Raw genomic sequence first — 20,809 nt, forward strand, 5'->3', positions numbered from 1 at the left:
TCTCCCATTTTTAAAGCTCTATAATAGCAGCTTTAATTGGAATATAATTACATGCAAGCATAATCCTCATCCCTTGACAGCAGCCTTTTACTACTAAACATCTGTCATTTCTTATCTTTTCTCTTCTATCACTATTGAAGCTTCTCTAGCAATTAATATAAGTACTCCTCTTTCCCATTGTCCCTGATATTCTGCTGAATATCCATCCTGAAATACTTTCTTTATCAAATTCACATGTTCATTTATTTCCAAATGTGTCGCCTGTAGCATTGGCATTTGCACTCTGCATTTATTTACATAATTAAATATTTCTTCCTTTTTGCTTATACGTGTGAGACTGTTCATGTTCCAAAATAATATGTTTAGTATAGCCATTGTGATAAGAAGATATTACTCCCACCTATTATATAGAACAGCTTTTATAACTGTCTATTTCCAGCTTTTGTGTTACAGGCACCCACTAATGTTTCACAGGTTAATCTCTTATATAGTTGTTTCTTGTCATATCCATTGGAACCTATGTCACACTTTACAAGACTTTGTGTTTTATTGAAAACTCTTGAAACACACACACACACACACACACACACACACACACACACACACACACACACACACACGCACACACACACACACACACACACACACACACACACACACACACACACGCACACACACACACACACACACACACACACACACACACACACACACACACACACACACACACACACCAGAACACTTCTAGAACCTATTAATTAAAACAAACACATAAAATTATATACATTCTGAAATAATGAAGTTTAACCCTCCTGATAAGGACAATTGTCCCAAACTAACAGCTGCATACACACGCACAAGCATAACTTAACCTACCATTAAGATTATCCATGTTAAGATGGATTTTACAGCCTGTGCTCCTTCTTACAGTAATTGCTGCCTGTTCTTGTCTTATCTTCATTCCCCTCCCAGAAGTGACAAACAGCTTATATATTTTCAGAAAACATTAATTTTTAGCCTTAAAATGTGTTCTGGCTTTTATTGCTTCCCACTATAGTCAACTTGTCTTCATGGAAACACAAGTACCAAATATACAGCTCTGCAAACCTCTCAACTTACACTGAACATTTATTTGCCAAATGGAAGCTTCTGATTACAATCAGTGTCCTTTTATGTACTTGATTACACAAAATAATTATTTGATTAAGCCAAATGCCTTAATTCAGACATTCACCTATTCAACAGTAAGAGAGAACATGTCATCTCTACATATATTATAATCTGTGCACTTTTACACCTCATCCCCAACCTCAGAAACTCAATATTACTTCATATTAACATAAACACGTTTTTGCCCAGCCTTTCTTCTCTTTTTACATTGTAATGCCTACATTTCCTAAAACTAAACAAGAAGGAAAAACAAGGCACTTGTTTAGTATCTTTATCACAATCAACAATAACTGAAAATGCTTTTCTATATAACATGCAATTTATATCATAAAAGGTTTTATACAAATACTATTAGGAACAAAAACTTTTTTCACTTAGAGTTACTTTTCTTTTTTCCCTCCTTCCCTTCAGTGTCCTTTCCAAACATTAATGAAATGCAGTAGGGCACATATGTTTCAGTCTCTAACAAGTTTAACAAGGGCTATAAAAGTCCAGTCTTTCCACTTTTTCTTGTAAAGCAATATTTCAAAAATGTGATTGCTGCTTTATAGTCTTACACTTATTCACTAATTTCAATGTTGCTGGTCTTCTAGATGTTCTTCACCATCTCCTGACCCTGACTCTAGTTGAAGTCCAATGTACTCTAATTCTTCTAGTTAGCTACTATGCTTTCTTTTGTCTCTCAAGCATTTTCCTTCAGAACACTGGAAAAGGTTTCACTAGCAAAGTCTCTCTATATGCTTTATTACCAGAAGAATGAGAATCAGAGTCCCCTTCTGTTTGATGGTTCCCTTTTTGTTGTAAAAACTTTTGTATTTCCTCCTTAGTCTGTTCTATATCACAAAATTATTTCGATCCTCCACGTAAAAATATTCTGAAGACAGCTGGGTACAGCAGCTTGAATCTCAAACCTTGCTATAGACATTCCCTGACTGATGGGATACATTTGCTTCTCTTCTGCCTGGTGTACAGTGAATAATCATTTTCCACAAACACTCTAATGTCTCTAGTTTTAAAACTTTGCCCTGTTGCCAGTTTTGTAAGGATCAATTCCTTCTGCTGGCATGATTGCATCTTTACTAACACAGGTCTTGCCTGCTTTCTCATGGCAAGGTCTGGAGTATACTCAAGATGTGCCCTTTCAATTAAGAAGCTGTGCTATGGAATACTTGTCTAGTTGCTTATGTGTGCTTTCATAAAATTAATACAGTCTGTTCCCTCCAGTTTCACTGGTAAAGCAGAAAAACTCAGGTTTCCCTGTGAGTTCTGTCTTCTAACTCTACCATTTTTGAAACAGTGCTTCTTGAGCAGTCTCATACTCAGTCAGTCTTTTATTCATTTTAGCATCTGGTTTTTGCAGTTTTATCAGTTCATCTGAATAGCTGTTTAAAGCTTTTACCATTTTTCAGCCTTTTGTTATTTGAGTCAGCATGCTCCTTTAACATTTTGTTTATTTTAATCAGCTCTGAGCACATTTGATTTATCTTTTCCTCTAGATTACTGGAAGTCATGTCTTGCACCAAAGCTGGAGCTTAAACTACACTTTGCTGAACAGCTGCAGGACTTTTCACAGTCAGTGTTTTCTCATCACCTTTTCCAGTTGATTTTCTTCCAGGCTTTCCAAGTTTCTTATTTGCTGGCATCCAGGTAGTGTGATTACTAGCCATTATCTTTCAGTTTCTTTTTTCATACTGGGAGAGCTGAAATCAAGCTGTTGGATTAGTGTGCAGCCATCTTGGAAGTTCCAGAAATTAGAATGACAGATAAAAATGGCTGCATCCTGAATTTCAAAAATGAGTTAAGTATACAACTGTTGCAGAGCAGCAAGGTGGGACATATACAACTAGTTAATTCTGAAATTTAAACAATTCTTATACCATGTCAAACCAGTGAATCACAGCTACTTTCAGAAAGAAATCTTCACAGAGGTTGCAATGACTGAAAAACAAGATATATTCAAGGCTGATATATTCAACTTATTTTACTCTTTTTGTTTTATGATAAAAGAGCAGTATTGAAGACATTGTACTTACATATCTTTGAAAGAGGAAGTCGATACTCTTGCTCCATATCAGCAAATTTTGAGGTAGAGAGTAAAAAAGTGCCAAATATTTTGTCAACCACATCATTGTACTCCTCTGCTGCAGCAGCAAATTCTGGAGGAAGCTCCTCAAGAATCACCTAAATGGAAAATAACATGCTATAATCATCATTTATATCAATAGTGCTTTATCCATGCAATAGTTAATTTGTCTTAACAGAGTTAAAATGATACAGATTAGAGTATGACATCCCTGCTTCACAGGACTGAAAATAATTTCACTAGCTTTACAGGAAATGTAAGAAGTGTTACATATTACCATCTAAAAACAGGAGAATATTAGGAATATAAGTTTTTTCTTGGGATTATGATAATACCTTGTCAGGATACATGGCATTTAGAAGGTACTGAATTAGCTTGCCACAACTTATGAATTATATTTGCATATCACTGGCGGGTCTATATCAGAACATCGAAGTTTTAAAACTTCAGATGTTCTAATATCGACCCCTATTCAGCGAATGCTGAAAATAGCGAAGCTGCAGAACACCGAATTCTTTCCTAGGGAAAGAATTCAGTTGGCCGTTTTTGTGGCTTCGCTATTTTCAGTGCTGTGGTGGAAAGTTACAGGTCGGGTTCAGGTAAGTGTGCAATTGTGTGGATGTTAGGGTTAAGGACACGGGTTAGGTGAGTTAGGGTTAGGGGCGGGTTAAGTGAGTTAGGGTTAGGGCGCGGGTCAGGTGAGTGTGCGATAGTGACAGACTTTAGGGTTAGGGGTGGAATAAGTGAGTTAGGGTTAGGGCGCGGGTTAGGTGAGTGTGTGATAGTGACGGACCTTAGGGTTAGGGTTTGGGTTAAGGTAAGTGGATTGTTAGTGTATGTACAGTTTAGTGTAGGGTTAGATGTAGGATTTTAAGTGTATGTGTGTGGACTGCTGTTTGTTTGGTGTGCTTGTGTTGTGTGTATGTGTTTCGGGATATCAATTTTTTTCCATGGGAAAAAAATTGTTGTTCTGAATGTTCCATATTTTTTGGTTTAGATATTTTACTTTCGATTATCCCACTCCACAAAGGGGGAGCCATGATGGACCCCGGGAACTACCGCCCCATTAGCCTGAAGAGCCTGTTCTGCAAGGCCATGGAACGTATCATCATGGAACTCATAAACAAAGACATTGGTAATCTCCAAACTCTGGACCCTACACAGTTTGGATTTGTAAAAGGCAGATCATGTCTCCTAAACCTGATTGACTTCTTTGAAGCAGTCACCAAAGCCACAGATCAGGGTAAAATGGTTCACACAGCTTATCTAGATCTCGCCAAGGCTTTCGACACCATCCCCCACTCTGGAATTATAGATAAGCTCACTAAACTAGGTATAAATCCCTATGTCACAAGATGGGTTGCCAACTGGCTCATGGACAGAACCCACACTGTGAAAGTAGCGGATTCCAAATCCGACATCAGACCAATGACAAGTGGAGTACCACAGGGTTCAGTCCTGGGTCCTCTCCTGTTTGGTATCTACTTCTCTGAAGTGCAGGCCAACACAGAAGGTCTTCAGCTAACAAAGTTTGCAGATGACTGCAAACTAGGAGCCATAATCGAAACTCCTAACGATGTGGACAAACTACAAAAGGGCCTCAATGAGACAGATACCTGGTGTCAAAGCCATGGCCTGAAGCTCAATGCCAAAAAGTGTATTGTCATCCCCTTTGGTAAAAACTCTGTACCCATGAACTACCACATAACTGGTAGTCTACTTAATGCCGAAAATGTGATAAGAGACCTTGGGACACAGGTGGACAGTAGTCTCTCCTTTGATAATTACATCACCACAGTGGTCAGGAAATCCTTCTATGTGGCTCATCTCATCACAAAAGGATTCTCATCCAGAAAAAAAGAGATCATTGTTCCCCTCTACTCATCACTCATTAGACCCATTATAGAGTACAACATCCCTTTTGGTATGTACCTCACAAGACATCTACAACAACTGGAAAGACCACAGAAATACCTCACAAAGAGGATTACTGGCCTCAAACATATGCCCTATGCAGACCATCTCAAAAAACTACAGCTTTACTCCATCGCATATCACCTACTCAGGGGCGATCTCTGCCTAACTTACAAAGCTATGTCAAACCCAGAGCTGTTGGACATGCTCCACTTGAAGAAATCCCAATCCCTCCGAGCTACACACTCTAGGGACCTTAACCTTGTCACCACAATAAACAGAACATGCTGGAGGGATGGATTCCTGTCCCAGAGACTTCCCATACTCTGGAATAGACTACCTATCTATGTCAAAAAGAGCTCCTCATTAGCACTCTTCAAGAAAAATCTTGATGATTGGATGGGAAATGGGAAATTCACCTCGGGATCACTTCTGTGGCTCTGCTCGACAGGGGCACAGGAAAATAATTTTCTTGGGTGGCAAAAGCCAGGGTACATTTTTTGGCTAGGCTTGTATGGGCCCTAGGGCTGATAGCCTAGTACCTACCTATGAACCTATGATTAAATAGCGTTCGCTGTTTTCATCTTTCGATAGTGTGATATAAACGCTCACTGGCACAGTACTGTGTGGAAGAAGAACTAACTAAAGCACTACACCCTCCTTGACTTCTCATAAGTATTAGACTCCCGATTGGTCCTTCCTGATCAAGTGAAAAATCAGTTTCCTTCCCTAATTTGATCAGTAAAAAAAACAATTCCCTATACTAATCTGGTATGTCCAAGGGTCATTTTCAAGGTTACTCTCCAGTCCAGCTGGTGAATCTGGGAATGTTGAGGCAATGTTACAATTGCCTTATGTACACAGACAACCCTCTCCTCCTTCCAACAAACTCTAATACATGTGAGAGATGCAGTTACACAGCCAAACTGGAGGCAGAGCTCTCTCAACCCAAGACTGGCACAGTCAGTCAGGAGGAAAAGGTAACCACCCACACCACAAATCCAGTCTCACACAGACCTATTGCATCTGCATACCCAACACATAAACACACAAAAACATACTTGGAGGCTCTAAATAAAAATCTGCCTAAACAGCAAAGACTTCCTAAGCAGATATCCAAGCAACAGCCACCCCTCAACAATACCCACAAATCACATATCTCACAAAATCAGTGTGCCTCACAGTCACAGCCCATAAGGCCAAACAACACATCAAATACACTTGTTATAGGGGACCTTATTGTCCGGCACACTGACGTCCCACTCACCAGACTGAACAAGGAGAAGGTCACTGTAAACTGCCTGTCAGGTGCCAGGATCTGCCACATAATGCAAGCACTCAGGTCACTCCAAGCAAGTACGACTCCGTCATTGTCCATGATGGTGTGAATGACCTGAGACGTACCTCCCTGGACTACATGAAAAGAGGCATAGAGGAGCTCTCTGACCATGTAGCCCAGGCTGGTATGTCCCTGACCTTGAGTAGCATCTTGCCCTCACCAAGAATGATGCCACAGTATAAAGACAAAATGATCAGTTTCAACAACTGGCTAAATTATTGGTGTCATTCAAAGGGGATCCAGCGATGACATGCTCGACAAGCCACGTTGCTTCGCTAGGGACAGCTTGCACCTGTCACCCTTAGGCTTTTATATACTGGCCAAGGCTCTTGCCACCCCCATAGTGCCTTTTTTAGGCAAGGCTCAAAGGATAAACCCACCTCCATAGACAACCCAAAGATAAAAAAACTAAAGGTAATGCTACTCAATGCCAGAAGTCTGAACCTCAAGATGCACGCACTCGATACTCTCCTCAGTATGGAGAAAATCAATGTCTGTGCAGTAACAGAAACCTGGTTCAAGGCTCCTGAGAGCACCCCAGCACTACCAGGTTATAACTCATACCATGCGTTTCGGCCCCAAAACTCGGACCGAAGTATCAAAGGAGGGGGAGTATTTATATTCATCAAAAATACCTACACCTCCAGGTTAGTGGCACTGCACGAAGCATCGGAAACCATCCATGTGCAACTAACAGTGGGCAAAACTGCCTTTCAGTCTGTAGCCTTTTACAGAACACCCTCCCTATTACAGGAACCCCACCTGGCATTCCTGAGAACACTGGAAAATATGAAGGTCTCTCCAAACACTATGCTATTGGGTGACTTCAACTACCCAAACATTGACTGGGAAAACTACTCAAGCCCAAACACCCTTGCCCAACGGTTCCTTGGATTTAACGCAAGGTCACCACTCCCACAAGAGGGAACAACATATTGGACCTGGTCATCACCAACATGGGGACTCTATGTTCCACACCAGAGGTAAACCCATCATTGGTAAGATCAGACCATAAACAAATTTCCCTGGACATCCATATCCTGTCCCCACCCCCAGCCAAGAAAATCACTGTAAAGAATTTCTCCAAAGCCAACTTTGCACTTCTCAAGACTGAGGTGGAATCCTTCAAAGCCCCTGGGCCAGAGGATAATACAGCCCAATCCGCAGAATCCTTTACAAATGCATTCTATGAGCACCTGCAGGAATGCATGGATCGTGCTATCCAAAATAAAACCAAGACTCACTCCTCCAAAAACAGGAGACCGGTCTGGTGGACCCCGGCCATAAATAAGCTATACAACAGAAGGAGGAAGCTACTACATGACAGAGCAAAATCCCAAAAGGGAAGGCATCTCTGATCAGTATTAGCAAGAAACTTCGATCCCTCATAAAATCATCAAAGGCCAGTTTCGAAAGAAAAATTGCCCTAGACACTAAAGATAATCACAAGGCCTTCTTTAGTTATGTCAGAAACATGGGCGGAAACTCCCAGATATGCTCTGAATTGTTGCATAACGGTACAAAATATACCGAACCTTCAGACATAGCCAACATCCTGGCAGGCAGATTCAGAGCAAACTTCCCCCCCCTTCCCCCCCCAAAGGAGCAAACGCCTATCCCAACTGAATGTAACCTCCCTGACATCACAGATGCACAGGTGAAAGCTGCCCTCTCCAAAGCAAAAAACACAGCATCTATGGGACCGGACGATGTCCCAGGCTGTGTCTTACACGAGCTCCAAGAAGAACTGAACCCTCACATTAAGTCACTGTTCAAACTTAGCCTTACTACAGGATATGTACCCAAAGAATGGCATACAGCTACAGTGGTCCCACTCCACAAAAGTGGTGCCACAACGGACCCCGGAATCTATCGCCCCATAAGCCTGACTAGTCTGGTCTGTAAAGCTATGGAGCGTATTATCATGGAACTCATAAACAAAGACATTGGGAACCTCCAGACACTGGACCCAACTCAATTCGGCTTTGTTAAGGGCAGACCTTGCCTCTTAAACCTAGTTGATTTCTTTGAAACAGTTACTAAAGCCATAGATGAGGGCAATGTAGTCCACACAGCCTACCTGGACCTCGCAAAAGCCTTCGACACAATACCCCACTCAGGCATCATAAATAAGCTTACCAGCTTAAATATCAACCCCTATATCACAAGATGGGTTGCAAACTGGCTCAGAGATAAAACTCACATGGTCAGAATCACAGGTGCCATGTCCGAATCCAAACGAGTTACAAGTGGCATCCCACAGGGCTCAGTTCTGGGACCTCTCTTGTTTGGTATATACTTCTCTGAGGTTCAGGCTAACATGGGGGGATTATGGCTGACAAAGTTCGCAGATGACTGCAAACTGGGGCCATAATCGAATCTCCAGCTGACACAAGCATCCTCCAAAAGGGTCTCACAGAGACGGATGCTTGGTGCCAGAACCACGGCCTCAAGCTAAATGTTAAAAAGTGCATAGTCATCCCTTTGGGAAAAACAAGGTGCCCACAAATTACCACATAGGTGGTAATCCATTAAGTACAGAAGAAGTAATTAGAGATTTGGGGACCAACGTAGATAGTAATCTCTTCTTTGATAATCACATTGTCAGAGTGGTTAGAAAGACCTTTTATATAGCCCACCTTATCACGAAAGGGTTCGCATCTAGATCAAGAGAGGTCATTGTGCCCCTCTACTCGTCACTCATCAGGCCCATAATTGAATACAATGCCCCTTTTGGGATGTACCTTACCCGACACCTGCAGCAACTGGAGAGACCCCAAAAGTACCTCACCAAGAGGATCATGGGCTACAAACAGATGTCCTATGCAGCTCGACTAAAGAAACTACAGCTCTACTCAGTTGCTTACCGCCTACTCAGAGGCGATCTATGCCTGATGTACAAAGCCATGTCAAACCCAGAATTAATGGGCATGCTCCACCTCAAAAAATCCAAGTCCCTTAGAGATGCACACTCCAGGGACCTAAACCTCAGCACAAAAATAAATAGGACATGCTGGAGGGACATATTCATTTCCCAGAGGCTCCTCCCACTCTTGAATAGAATCCCAATTCATGTTAGACATAGCCCCTCGCTGACCCTCTTCAAGCGAAATTTGGACGCGTGGATGGGAAATCGCAAATTCACCCCTGGGATCTCTCCTGTGTCCCTGCTAGACAGAGGCACAGTAAACTAATCTTAAACGGATACCGTCTGTGACCTACTTTACAGAGGCACAGTAGGCTAATCTAATAGGGATGCGGAAGCCAAATAGACCCTGGGTAGGCTTATAAATGCCCTAGAGCAAATAGCCTAGTATCTGCCTATGAACCTGTTATGCAGAGCTCCTCACTAACACTCTTCAAAAGAAACCTTGATGAGTGGATGGGAAACAGAAACTTTTCCACAGGGATCACTTCAGTGGCTCTGCTGGACAGAGGCACAGGGAACTAATCTAAGGGGGCAGCGAAAGCCAATACACTCTGTCTAGGCTTATAAATGCTTTCGGGCAGATAGCCTAGTATCTACCTATGAACCTATGAGACATTAAGGAATGCCTAGAAGAGACACACTGGAACACAGAGGAGACGTAAGACCATTTATTGAAACAATGAAAATTTTAGAATTAACTGAACTTTCAGACTAACAGGATTCTTCAGTCAGGAAATAAATTACAAGTATTAGAAACATTGCTTGAATATATACTATGCCTAGAAAGGGAAGTACATAATTTCATTCTCACTGGCTGAAAAAGACACTTGAAAATGCCAGTGCAGGAAAGAATTGTGGAGCTCAGATGGTTAGTATAACAACTACACACATAAAACACAGATACATGTGTGTGTGTGTGTGTGTGTGTGTGTGTGTGTGTGTGTGTGTGAGCGAAAGACAGAAAGCTTGACACTTTTAGAAGACCAGGCTATACTTTTGGGAATGCCTAGAACAGACACATAGACATTGGAACACAGAGGAGATGTAAGACCATTTATTGAACCGACAAAGTTTTAGGATTAATCAAGCTTTCAGATTAATAGGAGTCCAGGAAATAAGTTACAAGTATGAGAAACATTGCTTGAATATCCACTTGTGCCTAGAAAGGGAAGTACATCATTTCATTCTCATTGACTAAAAAGGACACTTGAAAATGCCAGCGCAGGAAAGGACTATGACTATGCAGCTTAGATGCATGGTATAACTACACACATTAAACACAGGTATGTGTGTGCGTGTGTGTGTGTGTGTGTGTGTGTGTGTGTGTGTGTGTGTGTGTGTGTGTGTGTGTGTGAGAGAGAGAGAGAGAGAGAGAGAGAGAGAAAGCCTGATACTTTACAAGACTAGGCTATGCCATGTCATAAATCTAAAGGTTCTCCTTGCACATTACACTGAAGTCATTGTTCATTTAGGAGAGAAGATAACTGATGAGGAAACAACTCTGACATTTAGTGGGAAAATAAATCATAATAAGGGATATGCACAGAGGAAAATGAAGTCTGCCTAAGCAAGCATTATTTGTGAGATAAATGTTTTGATTATGAGAACATGTGAATTTGCAGTAATACCCAGTTCAAAATGTAATGAAAGAGGTAGGGATTACCAAAAGAATAAGTTAATATGTTAACATTTATGGATGCTCGATGCAATTAACACACAATACAGACAGTAGTTTAATTAAATGAGAGACAAACACAGAAATGTGTCAGTCTAAGGTTCTGACAGATCAGACAAGACTTTTCTTCATTTCAGTCTCTGATTTTTGCAGTTTTATCAATTCATCTGAATATCTAAAACTCAAAAAAGTAAAAACAAACCTCCAACGAGCTTGACTGGGAAGCCTTCACAAACAACAGAACAAAGTAACAAAAAAATGAATGAAATCCCAGTGACAAGGCTGAAGTAAAGTCCTTTAATAAAACCACAAAACAGCAGTTAAAAAAGGTGAGCTTCTTCAAACATTTCACATAACAAGGCCACATTATAAACAATTTAAAACAATCAATTAGCCTATCAAATGAAGGCAGTAATTATCTAGGTAAATCATTAGACTTCAACACAGGTTTTAAAGAAACCGTGTCACTGAGTCCAGGTTTCCTGTCAACAAAGAGCTTTAAAATCCAATGCAACTCTCTCTCCTCAGTAAAATTCCTGAGGTTGCTCCCCCCGTTAGTCCTCAGATACAACTTCTACAGCTTTAAAACGAAAACTATGTGTTAAGCCAGACTCAAATAGATGTTTTGCCAAGGCATTGGTAGAATCACCTTTCCTAATTGCATAAGTGTGTTCCCTAATACTTTCATAAAACATCCTGTTAGTCTTCCCCAAATAAGAACTAGTACATTCTTTGCAGGTGGCAAGATAAACCAGGTTCTTAGTTCTACAGTTCGCAGTGACGCTAAAAGAAAAAATCTGTTTAGAAACAGGGTGTTTGAACTCATATGATGTGTCTATATGACAGCAAAACTTACACCGCCCACAAGAGCGAGTCCCCATATTGGTCTGTCTAGTGACTACAGCCTCCATGTTGTCCTTATAGCACAGACGTCACTTTAAAGACTTTTCATTTTTATAACTAAATGTGGGTCTCTCACCCACTAGTTCTTTTATACGGTCATCTGAAGTTAAAATACCCCAGCTGGAAAAAAATGACATCTTTAATATTTGTAATTTCACTAGCATAGGACAGGGTCAGTGGTGTCTGCCTCCTACTAGACACAGTGGGTCCTACTTCATGTCTGTCTTCTGAAAAATATGGTACAGCTCTATCACTCCTGAGAACCTTAACATCTCTAGTCATCCCCTCTACTTCTTTATGACTGTAGCCCCTCTCCAAAAAATCATTGGGAAGTGTCTCAAGGTCACCCAAGAACCCTTCATCTGTGTTGTTCAACCGTGACATCCTCATGCCCTGACCTCTCAAAATACTAATATACACATGCGGTGGATACATGCTACTGCACTGCAATACTGCATTCTTTCTACATGGTTTCCTGTAGAGCCTAGTTACCAAGTTGCCCAATGCATTTTTAACAATCTTCGCATCTAGAAATGTCACCTCATCAACTGATGTAAAAGTTGTGAACCTTAAAGAAGATGTAGTAGTGTTCACATACTCAAGGAACTCACCCAAGGCTGATGCATCCCCACTCCAAATTAATGTCACATCATCAACAAATCCCCTGTAGAACAAGACAAATTCTGTATAATGACTGTTGAATATAAACTGCTCTTCCCAACAAGCCAAAATCATGTTGGCGTAGCTATTGGCACACAAAGTGCCCATAGCTACGCCTTTTTTCTGCAAAAAATACATATCCTGAAAAATGAAAATATTATTTTCAAGAATGACTTCTATAAATAAACAAATCAAATCAACTTGTTTCAAATCATAATCACTGTGAACAATCAAATACTGTTTCACCATGTTTATACCCTCAACATTCAGTATACAGGTGAACAAAGACTCCACATCGAGTGTTACTAAAAAACAATCATTAATAATATTACTAATCTGTTGTGCAAAAATAAGTCATGCAATAAATGTTTAGTGTCCTGTAATACAGTATTTGCTCTCAGTAGTACTGGATGTAGCTGCTTGTCAACACAGAAAGAAGTCTAACTTATAAAATACATTTTTAATTAGAAAATACTATGCAAGTGTTGTGAGTGTAAATCAGGACAAGCAGTGGAGGACTATAATAGGAGTGAAAATGGCAGCCACCCAAGTACTCCAGGAGAGCCAATGGCCAGCCAATGAAATAAGTTCATTTAAAAAATTATGTTTAGCACTACTAACTACTTTAGTTAGCTTATGTACTAAACATAACGCACATTTTTTGCTTTGTTGTTCTTTATTTAAAGTTAAACAAAAGGCACTGTGACTGCTTCCTACATGCATTCTGAGTTTTAACCCCCTTGTGCATATGTAGCATTGGCTAGTGCTGCTAATTTATTTATTTAGTTTTATGTTTTAAACTCAAAAACAGGTGACAAACACAGCAAGAGTAGCAAACAATAATTGTTTTATTAAAATAAAAAAGTAAGCGCTTTCACATCTCCAAAATGCTTCTTCGGACTTTTAATAAATTAATTAACTAAGTATAGTCCCTTTATATACAAATTCTCAAACAGAAAATCTCCTCCAATTAAACATGTCAATAAGCAATTCACAATTAAAGCGACATTGAGAGACAAGTATATTTAAACAAGTCCAAAGATTCCTAATAAAAACTGATTCAAAATTAGATAAAAACTATATCAAAAAAGAAATATAAACCTAAGATATATAATAAAATATATGCATATATTCATGAAATAACAGACAAACTTTAAAACTATCAATGTATAATGCAACTTCAGAGAAAAAAAAATCTATAAAACAAAAATATAATTCACTAACAATCTAGAGTGTGACCAACAGATGGCAGTGTTCAGTCTCAGAACATGTATATGTATGTGTGTGTGTGTCTGTGTGTGTGTGTGTGTGTGTGTGTGTGTGTGTGTGTGTGTGTGTATATATATATATATATATATATATATATGTGTGTGTGTGTGTGTGTGTGTGTGTGTGTGTGCGGATCTACTTCATATGGTTGACATTTCAGAATGTCGACATTCATATGGCTGAGACCACAGGATCAAAATTCGAAATGTCAACCATAGAAATAAAAATAAAAAAACACAAAAAAAACTTACTTTCACTCTGCTAGCAGGGGGGCTATGCCCCCTTGCACCCCCTGGGGGGCTCCACCTCCACACACCCCGGATCTTAAATATACCAACTCCGAGGTCGTACTACAGTGCGGAAGATGGAAATCTTTCCATTCTGCACTGTACAGAGATGCCGGTTCCGCATGGTAGGCATTGTGAATGTTGATCATATGGTCTTGGCCATATGAATGTCGACATTCTGAAATGTCGACCATGTGAAGGGAACAAGCTCTATACCCAAAATGAAAACTTATGTGTGGATCCATGATATGTCATTTATTGCAAGAAGCTAAATAGACAAGATCCCTGGTTTTACAGTCTGTATAGTGTTTAAATTCATATTTAATATTAGTGGTGGGTGAATAAACTTGTTATCCTTGAGTATATAGGAGCAATGATTGCAATTCCTGCAGCCAAAAGTTCCTTGTCTATGAGATGAAATCCTTTTCGTGTTGTTACCTCTATCATTGTAGAAGAATTTAAACACTATGCAGACTGTAAAACCAGGGATCTTGTTTATTTAGCTTCTTGTAATAAATGCCCTGCCTTTTATATAAGTAAGACTGATCACATGCTAATGGAGTGAGTTAGAAAGCATTTATAGGCTATAAAGAAGATGAGAGCAATGCATTAGCTAGACACATACTCAGCAATGGATCCACGCATAAGTTTTTATTTTTGGGTATAGAGCTTGTTCACCATAGAGCTAGATTAGGCAACTTGAAGAATTTGACAGAAAAAAAGAGACACAGTGGATCATCAGAATGCAGGCTGAAAAAGCCTATGGTTTAAACGATAAAGTTTTACTTAAACCTTTTTTAGTTGATAGACCTCTAAAGCATGTCAATCTATATTTTAATACTGATATTTATTATTTTTCATGGTTTATATATTATATATGTGAAAATGAAATCTGTTTTAGTTTTTCATATGTATGATTTATATATATATATATATATATATATATATACATATATATATATATATATATATATATATATATATATATATATATATATATATATATATATATACATATTCTATACATATATATATATATATATATATATAGAATATGTATATATATAAAAATATATATATATGCTGGACAAGCCACGCTGCTTCGCAAGGGACGGCTTACACCTGTCACCCCTGGGATTCCGGATACTGGCAAAGGCTCTTGCCACCCCCATAGTGCCTTTTTTAGGCAAGGCTCAAATTCTAAACCTACCACCCTAGAGCACAAAAAAGGAAAAAAACTAAGGGTAATGCTGCTCAATGCCAGAAGTCTCAATCTCAAAATGCACGCACTCGAGGCCCTTCTCAGTATGGAGAACATCGATGTCTGTGCTGTGACAGAAACCTGGTTCAAGGCTCCTGAGAGCACCCCAGCACTATCAGGTTTTACCTCATATCATGCGTTCCGGCGCCAAAATCCGGACAATACCAAGAAAGGAGGGGGGGTATCCATATTCATCAAGGACACCCACACCTCAAGATTGGTGGCAACGCACGATGCATCAGAGACCATCCAGGTGCAATTAACCATAGGCAAGACTGCTCTGCAAATTGTAGCATGTTACAGGCCACCCTCACAAACTCAGGAACCTCACATGGCTTTCCTGAAAACACTGGAGGGGATAAATGTATCTCCAAACACCATCATACTAGGTGACTTCAATTACCCTAATATAGACTGGGAACACTACTCAAGCCCAAACACCCTAGCCCAAAAGTTCCTGGAATTCATAAACTCAAATGCCATGGAACAACTAGTCACCATCCCCACAAGAGGAAAAAACATACTTGATCTCATCATCACGAACATGGGAGCACAATGTTCAACACCGGAAGTATACCCCTCACTGGTGAGATCAGATCACAAACTAATCTCACTGGAGGTCCTCATCCCACTCCCACCTGAAAGAAAAAAGACCACAGTAAAGAACTTCTCGAAAGCCGACTTCACACTTCTAAAGACTAGTGTGGTCTCCTTAAAGGCCCCTGAGCCGGCGGAAAACAGTACTTAAGCCGCTGAATCACTTACAAATGCCTTCTACCAGCACCTGCAGGACTGCATGGATATGGCAATCCCAAGCAAAACAAAGACTCTTTGTACCAAAGGCAAGCGTCCAGTCTGGTGGACCCCAGCCATAAACAAACTCTACAACAAAAGGAGGAAGCTACTACAAGATAGAGCAAAATCCTTAAAAGGTAAGACACCTTTGATCACTATAAGTAAAAAACTAAGAGCTCTCATAAAATCATCCAAAGCAAATTTTGAGAGAAAAATAGCTAAAGACTCAAAAGACAATCATAAGGCCTTCTTTAGCTATGTTAGAAACCTGGGAGGAAACTCCCAGATATGCTCAGAACTAGTTCAAAATGATGTGAAGATTACTGATCCTACAGACATTGCCAACATACAGGCTGACAGGTTCAGTGCAAACTCCCCCCCCCCAAAAGGAGAGATATCTATACCAAACGAATGCAGCCCCCCAAACATCTCTAACGCCCAAGTGAGAACTGCTCTCTCCAAGGCAAAAAACACAGCATCCATGGGACCAGATGGTGTCCCCGGCTGTGTGCTCCACGAACTCAACGAGGAATTAAACCCACAGCTAGGACAGGATTTTAATCATAGTCTCACCTCTGGATACGTACCCAGGGAGTGGCGCACTGCGACTGTGGTCCCACTTCACAAAGGCGGTGCCTCCACCGACCCTGGAAATTACCGGCCCATTAGCTTGACAAGCCTTATCTGCAAAGCCATGGAGAGGATCATAATGGATCTCATAAATAAAGACATAGGGAATTTGCAGACTTTGGATCCAACCCAGTTTGGCTTTGTCAAAGGCAGATCATGCCTTTTAAACTTGGTTGACTTTTTCGAAACAGTCACCAAAGCCATTGATGAGGGAAAGGCAGTCCATACAGCCTACCTCAGTCTGGCGAAGGCCTTCGATACAATACCCCACTCGGGTATCATTGAAAAACTCATCAGCTTAAATGTTAACCCATACATCACAAGATGGGTTGCAAACTGGCTGAGTGACAGAACCCACAGGGTCAGAGTTGCTGGCGCCATGTCAGACTCAAAGCCTGTCACAAGTGGTGTCCCACAGGGCTCAGTCCTGGGCCCACTCTTGTTTGGCATCTACTTTTCTGAAGTACAAGCAAACACAGGAGGGTTATGTCTGACAAAGTTTGCAGATGACTGCAAACTGGGCGCCATAGTCGAAAACACATCTGACACAGATATCCTTCAGAAGGGTCTCACAGAAACAGATAACTGGTGCCAGAGCCATGGCCTAAAGTTAAATGCCAAAAAATGCATAGTCATACCCTTCGGGAAAAACAAGGTTACCCCTAGCTACCATATAGGTGGCAATCCACTGAGCACAGAAGAAGTTATCAGGGACCTGGGGACCCAGGTTTACAGTAGCCTGTCATTCGACACCCATGTAGCTAAAGTAGTTAGGAAGACCTTCTACATTGCCCACCTTATCATGAAGGGATTCACATCTAGATCAAGGGAGGTCATAGTCTCCCTATACTCATCACTCATCAGACCAATGATTGAGTACAATGCCCCATTCGGAATGTATCTGACCCGACACTTGCAGCAGCTGGAGAGGCCACAAAGTTCCTCACCAAAGGGATAAGGGTTCTCAAAAATCTGTCCTATGCTGCCCGTCTGAAGGAACTCCAGCTCTATTCAGTCGCCACCGCTTGCTCAGAGGTGACCTGTGCCTGACATACAAGGCCATGTCAAACCCAGATTTGATGAATATGCTTCACCTCAAAAATCTAGATCCGTCAGAGCCACAAGGGCGGGAGACTTAAACCTCGACACGGCTATTAATAGGACGTGCTGGAGGGATAGATTCATCACCCAAAGACTCCCTATGCTGTGGAACAAAATCCCGGTATATGTGAGGCAGAGCACCTCGCTGGCCTTGCTCAAGAGAAATCTTGACCAATGGATGGGAGATCGCAGATATACCCCAGGGATTACCTCAGTGTCACTGCTCGACAGAGGCACAGCAAAATAATGGGTATAGTTCCCCAAACTAAAGGGGTGGCGTAAGCCACAAAACTATGGGCTAGGCTTGTAAATGCCCTCGGGCAGATAGCCTAGTATGAACCTATGAACCTATGAACCTATATATATACATACACATTCATACAGACATACATATCTTCTGAGATTAAACACTGCCATATGATTGGTCACACTCTAGATTATTAGTGCCTTGTATTTTTGTTTTATAGATTTTTTTCTCTGAAGTTCTATTATACGTTGACAATTTTAAAGTTTGTATGCTATTTCATGAATATATGCATATTTTTATCATATGTTTATATCTTAGATTTATATTTCTTTTTTGATACAGTTTTTATCTCATTTTGAATCAGTTTTGTCATTTTAATGTAAATTACTTATTTACATGTTTAATTGGGGCAGTTTTTCTATTTGAGAATTTGTATATAAAAGGGCTATGCTTAGTTAATTAATTTGTTAAAAGTCTGAAAAAGCATCTTGGAGATGAGAAAGGGCTCACTTTTTTATTTTGATAAAGCAATTATTGTTTGTTCCACTCTCCGTGTTTCTCACATCTTTTTGAGTTTACTACATTATTGGATTAGTAGAGGTGCTTTATCCACCAACCCTTTGTGAATTTTTCATACTTTGTTGTTCCTTTAGGTTTGTAGACCATGGCTGAGGGAACTGATCTTGAATTGGAATACAATCCTATTCAGAGAGGAGTGACCACTAAAGTCAATTTATTTAAGAGACTGTTATGTGCTGAGGCTAATTCGTTGTTGGGGTACACTGTCAATGAATGAATGGATACCAATGGTGAGAATCAAGTTTCTGAAAATGCATTGCTGTTAATGCAGGGCACTGAGAATAAAGTAATGAAACTGAAATAAATACAGTGGCAACGTAAGCATTTAGAAGCATGTTTATACTTCAAGGTGTGCCCAGAGGCTTGCGCATTCTTAAAATGCCTACATATGGCACCACCTTCCCTGATTTATTGTCTAAATGGCAAAGGCTTAAATATAGAAACTAGTTTTGGCTATATGAAACTGATAGTGGAACATTATGTTACTATGGAAAGTGAATTAACAGATGGTATCATGAGCATGCAGGAACAAGTAAGTAGCATCATGACACCAAGCCGACTTAATGTGTTTGTAGAAGTGTTAACGACAAACACGCTAGCTTTTGAACATAAATTACATCTACAAAAGAAGAAAAAATTGGAAAGAGATTTAGGGGACTTTAGGAAAGGGCAGGTGTTTTCCTGGCCAAAGGAACCAATCAGTAAGCCAAGATTTGATCCACCCACAACCACTAGCCAATCAGATGCACCTCCTGCTAATACATGGCATGAAGCTTCATCTTTAGAATGCACTGCAATGGTAGTTTCTGATCCAACAATCTTGATGTGAGGAGAAAAGTCAAGGAAATTGTTAACAGAACAAACTACTTTTTTGTTTTTTCCACTATCAATCAAGCAATATGCACCACAACAGCGCTTGCAGAGTCAAGGGATACAGAGAAGGTTGGATTCAGAAGAGGGAATAGACTTGTGAGCATAAATGAAGACAATATGGAAATCGTTCTCACTGAGCTAGTTGTGAACATTTCCAATTATGTTTTAAACTCTGACAAAGAAAAACTACTTCAGAGAGGTTTGTCGTTTATACCCTCTTTAAAGAAAAAATGTTTTACAGAAATGTCATGCTTAGTTTAATTTTTGGAAATACTGCAAAGGAAGTGTTTTGCTTTAAATCCATTTACTGAGGCTCTTGAGAAAGCTTGCGAGAACGATTTAATTGAGATGGCTACTTTAGATAAAAACAAGAGAAATAATTTTTATAATATAACTGATGATGAATACAAAGCATTATTAAGCTTAAAAAATAACAAAGACATCACCATCAAATCCACAGATAAGGGCAGAGCCATTGTAGTGATGGATACGGTTTATTACAGTATGATGAATGAAATGTTAAACGATGTTAATACCTGTGTCAGCTTAAATAATGAGCGATTAAATAAGATTATTAAAAATGTGCATTCTGATTTGTATGGGTTACTTATGTCAGGTATGATAGCACAAGAGTTGTATAAATATTTCTTAGTTGAGACACCTTATGTTCCCAGTATTAAAAGACTTCCCAAGATACAAAAAAGTCTAAATGACCCTCCCATGAGGCCTATTGCTTCCAGCAAAGAATGGCTTACCAAGCCTATTTCCATCTATATGGAGAAACAGCTGAGACCCAAAGCTTATAAAAATGTCCAGTATTATGAGAGATACAAAGCATTTTTATGCACATTATCTGAACATGTTTTTTCAGACATTTTTGATCCAGACGTTTTGTTAGCTTAGACATCATGTCTTTATTTACCATGATACCTAATGAAGCTGAAATAGATTTTGTTAGGCAGTTATTATGAGAGAAGGGGATATCGAAATATAATATACAATTATATTGTATTTTACTTGAATTGATTTTAACTAATACTGTTTTCACCTTTGATGGGCGATATTTATTGCAAAAGAATGGAGTAGCCATGGGT

At 39.9% G+C, this 20,809-nt stretch overlaps 1 protein-coding gene across 1 annotated transcript in view; it reads right to left on the reverse strand.

Moving 5' to 3' along the window:
• Positions 1-3,165: 3,165 nt before the first annotated feature.
• The window catches only part of LOC122802345 (probable ATP-dependent RNA helicase DDX60), a 270,630-nt gene continuing 252,986 nt past the window's right edge, over positions 3,166-20,809 (reverse strand). Inside the window, exon 5 of the mRNA XM_044071982.1 lies at positions 3,166-3,351. Coding sequence (XP_043927917.1) covers positions 3,166-3,351 — 186 coding nt within the window. The remainder of the gene's footprint in view (positions 3,352-20,809) is intronic.

The sequence above is a fragment of the Protopterus annectens genome, chromosome 5.part0 (assembly GCF_019279795.1).
Source record: "Protopterus annectens isolate FY-2018-M chromosome 5.part0, PAN1.0, whole genome shotgun sequence".
Taxonomy (NCBI): Eukaryota; Metazoa; Chordata; order Ceratodontiformes; family Protopteridae; genus Protopterus; species Protopterus annectens.